This window comes from Cebus imitator, unplaced genomic scaffold (assembly GCF_001604975.1).
Source record: "Cebus imitator isolate Cc_AM_T3 unplaced genomic scaffold, Cebus_imitator-1.0 Scaffold119, whole genome shotgun sequence".
Taxonomy (NCBI): Eukaryota; Metazoa; Chordata; class Mammalia; order Primates; family Cebidae; genus Cebus; species Cebus imitator.
The window spans coordinates 1,027,319-1,032,313 of NW_016107434.1; the positions used below are offsets into that span (position 1 = coordinate 1,027,319).

The following is a 4,995-nucleotide window of genomic DNA, read 5'->3' on the forward strand; positions in this document are numbered from 1 at the left end:
GCGATCTTCGCTCACCGCAACCTCCGCCTCCTGGGTTCAGGCAATTCTCCTGCCTCAGCCTTCTGAGTAGCTGGGATTACAGGCACGCACCACCATGCCCAGCTAATTTTTTGTAGATTTAGTAGAGACGGGGTTTCACCATGTTGACCAGGATGGTCTCGATCTGTTGACCTCGTGATCCACCCGCCTCGGCCTCCCAAAGTGCTGGGATTACAGGCTCGAGCCACCGCGCCCGGCAACATTATTTTTATAAAAATAGTAAGACGGTATTTGCCTTTTGCCCTGTATTCACATTTGCACTTACGGTACAAAAACGGTGGTAAAACTGCTAGCTCTTAAACATAAATCAAGGCACAAATCAAGCACAAATCAGGGTACCATAACTGTACTAGTAGTCACTGTATTCACTGCCACACACACGCAAGAAAAAAAAAAAAAAAAAGCAAAAAACTTCCACTTAAGAATATTCACTTATTGGAGTGCAGTGGCATGGTCTCGGCTCATTGTAGCCTCCGCCTCCCAGGTTCGGGCGACTCTCCTGCCTCAGCCTCCCAAGTGGCTGGGATTACAAGCATGTGTCACCACACCAGACTGGTTTTTGTGTTTTTGGTAGAAACAGGGTTTCACCATGTTGGCCAGGCAGGTCTTAAACTCCTGGCCTCAAGCAATCCGCCCCCCTTGGCCTCCAGGGTACTGGGATTACAGATGTGAGCCACTGCATCGGACCTACATTTTACACTTTTTTAATAATTCCACTCATTTCACTCATTCTGACCACTTAGGAAGTAAAATATATTTTCTGTAGAATCGTGTTTCCCATATTTGGTGACCTTAATTTTATTTGCTTCATTCTTTCTCTGCAGCAGCAGCTTTAGTCATGTCTAACTCATCCAAACATATCTGTATCACTTCCTCATATATTCTAAGAAGTCATCTGGTATACATGTAAGCATATAGCCGGAATATGTGGAAATCCATCAAAAATTTGGCTATAAGAAAAATGCAGATACCCTTGAAGTTAAGCTCAAAAAAAATAAATTACGATTACCAAATGAATTTTTAAAAAAAGAATAATCGCTTATTAATTGTATTAAATCTCAACCTGTGAGTATACAACTAGAGTAAATACAAAGCACATATACTTAATATCAAAGTATGAAGTCTGCCTCCTGGGAAGCACTTGTATGACTGAGAGCTGAACTATCTACTTTTTCTGTGGAACACCATTTTTACTTGAATGATGAACAAAGTATGATTATTCAGATTTAAGTATCTGGCAGACATTTTCTCAAAAATAAACAATGTGAGTCTGTCATTTCAAAGAAAACAACTGATAGCATTTGTTGCCAATGATAAAATTTGAGCTTTCAAGGGAAAATTCAAATACTGAAATGCTCATATCCATCACCACAAGCTTGACAGCTTCAAATCTTACAGACTTCTGATGAGATTAGAGATGATATTAACAAATACAATTTTTTGATATGGTATAATGAAAGGTGACAACATTTGTAAGATCTGCATAACTAACAAGCAACGTTTTACAAAGGAATAGTCCATGATGATAACAAATCAGGTATGGGTAAGAAAATCCATTCAAAGTTCAAAATAGGCCAATGGATTGTAATGTAACAAAGTAACAATCACCTTGATACAGTGATTCACCCACCTCAGCCTCCAGAGTAGCTGAGTAGCTGGGTCTAAAGGCACCTGCCACCACATCCAGCTTATTTTCTGTATTTTTATTAGAAACGGGATTTTGGTACATTGCCCAGCCTGATCTCAAACTCGTGGCCTCAAGCAGTTCTCCCATTTTGGCCTCCCAAAGCACTGGGATTACAGGCGTGAACTACCACACCTGGCCCTAAATAGCTCTTTAATCCCTTCATTTGCAGATTAGTAATTCAGCTGTCTCTAAATAAAGTCTCCTGTGGTGGAAGGAGAGTTATTTATTCCCTGAATGGCATTTGGGAGAAGTGAAAAATATTTGAGCATATCATGAATAAGAAAGAAAAGAGCATAAGTGAATATGCCAGACAACATGGTATCCCACAGGAAGTCAGCCTTTTATAAGTGTTGATAAAAGTAATGGACGTTTACTTATTATAGAGAAAAGGTATTTGCTGTAGGAAAAAAAGAAAAAGAGGTAGAGGAAGAGAAAGAGAAGCAAGTGATTGCACACATACTGAGAGGAGAATATCAAAATGTATGCTTTATCTTAAAATTGCCCAGAAAAATTTACCTATTCCCTTGGCTGACCAGTCTTCACCCATTTCACTGTTCATGTGCAGAACTGGCAAGTGTTAATGACATTAAATTACATGTCAATTTTGTTCCTTCTTAGCACGTCTGATCAAATACTAAAGTTTATAAAGGGATAAATATTGCCCTAAATCAAATGTGGATAATATAGGAAAGAGACTCCTTCACTTTACAGCTAGGAAAACCAAGTCCTTCAAAAAGTGAAGTCATAACAGAGCTTAAACTTACGCTTCAATTTGTACTTTAATATCTATTATCCAATAACCTCTCTGTCCTCAAAAAATCACTTCTGTGGTGATGTTTGTTCGGGGGCTGAATATATCAAGGATGGGGAAGCTCTCCCTTAGGGATAACCATGCTCAGTGCCACAAAACAAAATGGTACAGGTTTGGTTTTTCATTAGAAATAAACATTCTCTTACTTTGAACACAACATAAATACAGTGACCTGGTTGTCCTCAACTGGTTCCTCATGTAAGGTCTGGGTCTCAGTTTCCACTTTAAAATGAGAAATTCATATTATATAATTCCTAAAGTCCTTTCTTAGAAAGTTGGATAATTCTAAAATCGCTGAAAAAAGAAGCGTTTGGGGGAAGGAAGAAGTATGAAATACATTCAGAATGTATGTATACGTCATTTATACGGAGAAACTTCAGATCTGGTTGTTCAGATGGCCAATGACCCAAGAGTGGAATCCCTGGGGTACCCTGCTCTCTGACTGGACTGAGAACCCTTGAGGTCACTTAGTTGCACAGTCAACAGTACACGCCACAGTCAAACAGTATGAAGCCGCTTTACCCTATGCTGCGTTCTTTCCAGTGGCCAATTGAAAAGCGTCCACCATTTCCCTTTCGAATCTACAGTTCATATTCCCACCCATCTTTCATTCCTAGTATGTCAATTAACCTCTGATCTTTTATGAAGCACCTACTACGTGCACCCATCACCTAGCACATACCCAATTTTCTATAAATACCTGTTGACTTGAATTTAATTGCAAGGCCTTGGGGAGGCTGCCATGAACTCAACCGTTAAGAGTGTTGTGTGGACGGAAGGTGAAAGAATAAAGCTTTTTTCGCCAACCTTGACCTCCTAACGTCTGACACTGGTGTTCCTCCCCACTCATGTGTGACACGTGGTTCCTAAGCGCTGCCTGGGCGGGCCAGGCACTGCTACTGCAGGCAAAGGGCTGTGTGAGAGGGGAAAGATGGACACTTACCTGGGGAACCTCTGCTTCAGCTTCCTCAGGCTCTGCCTGGTGGGCGGCACAGACACTAAGCACTGGGCTATCTCGTCGTACTGAGCTTTGGTCAGTATCATGCTGGGCCAGAGACCGGGAGGTGGCGGGAACAAGGAAAAACCACCCTGGGGCTCAGGCAGCCTTGGTGCCGAGGTTTAAGGGGTAGACAAACAGCAGCACAGGCCTGCTCCTTGCCTCCTAGGCTCGTCCCAGTTCCCCCTGAAACACCACTAGCTGCAAAAGTAGGGCGGAGACTCGCCTGGTCCCAGGCTCCACCGGCACCTCCGCGGCGGGGGCGGGCTCTTCACCGGAGTGCCCTAGCTTGGCTTACTGAGCAGCCGCAGTGGATGCCGCCGACGGCAATTGCCGCCATATCAGTTAAGGGCAAACCAACCAGGAAGTAGCGACCGCCCTTGGAAAAGGCGCCGCGCCGGAGTTTCAGCTGGCAGGTAGTTATCCGAGGCGTCTCCCACCTGGGATCAAGGGCTCAACAAGGGATGCTTGTAGAGTTCACACTCTCCCAATTACTAGAAGCCAGAGAGGCCTGACGCAGAGGCCAGGCGGCTGGTCTCACAGGTGCCCTGCGATCCTTCAGCGTGAGCCTCCGAAAACCCCTGCCGGAGCGCGCTGTTTGAATACACTTCCTAAGGCACCAGTTTGAGCGCTCCTCGGAAGGGATGCTGGCCTGCCGAGAAACCACGCCCTCACTCCGCCAAGGCTGCCCTGGGCCGAGCTGGAAAACTCACTAAGTCGCTGTAAACACAGTTAAGCTTGTGTTGAGGAAGTCCTACAACTTCTGAACATCGCGTGGAAGGCAGTTTTGTCCTTGTCGAGAAACAGACTTGAAACTAATCCGACGTCATCAAATAGCCGGCCGTAAAGAATGTCACTTTCACTCCTTGAAGTTAGCTGCTCAAGGACTAAAATCGCATCTTACTACTGTCTTTGTAATCCCAGTTCTCAGAAAATGATAGGCGCTCAATAAATGTCTACAGTAATGAGCCAATCTTTTTTTGTCTTCATATGTATTATTATGAATGGATCTCAGTTCTCCTAAAGCAATTTTGTTCTTAGAAGGCCACGTGTTGTGTTTCTCTTCTGAATTTAACAAAATCTATTTGGTTCTTAGAAGTCCGTGTGTTGTGTTCTTAGAAGTCCATGCGTTGTGTTTCTCTTCTGATTTAACAATTTAAGCAAATGAAAGCAAAGGTGCTTAGACTTTAGAGAACCTGTAAGTGGTTTAAAATTTTTCATCTGGAATAAAGCCTGGGTGGGAAGTTTTAGATATACCTCCTTGAATAAGTTCCTCAATCCATCGAAGCCTCATTTCTTGTCTGTAAAACTGATTTAATTCATGGGGGTGTTTTATTTGTGCATGTTTGGTTTAGAGATAGGGTCTTCCTATCTGTCGTCCAGGCTGCAGTGCAGTGGCTCCATCATGGCTCACTGCAGCCTCGAACTCATGGGCTCCAGCGATCTTCCCACCTAAGCCTC

The 4,995-nt window shown here is 43.5% G+C and overlaps 1 protein-coding gene across 3 annotated transcripts in view; it reads right to left on the bottom strand.

Annotated features, from left to right (window-relative positions):
- The window catches only part of CDIN1 (CDAN1 interacting nuclease 1), a 275,096-nt gene extending 270,974 nt beyond the window's left edge, over nucleotides 1-4,122 (bottom strand). Inside the window, exon 1 of one of the 3 annotated variants that reach the window (XM_037742369.1) lies at nucleotides 3,481-4,122. In XM_037742369.1, coding sequence (XP_037598297.1) covers nucleotides 3,481-3,581 — 101 coding nt within the window. In that variant the 5' untranslated portion in view covers nucleotides 3,582-4,122. The remainder of the gene's footprint in view (nucleotides 1-3,480) is intronic. The other 2 variants (XM_037742367.1, XM_017539511.2) reach the window with 2 other exon arrangements.
- Between the last annotated feature and the right edge of the window lie 873 nt (nucleotides 4,123-4,995).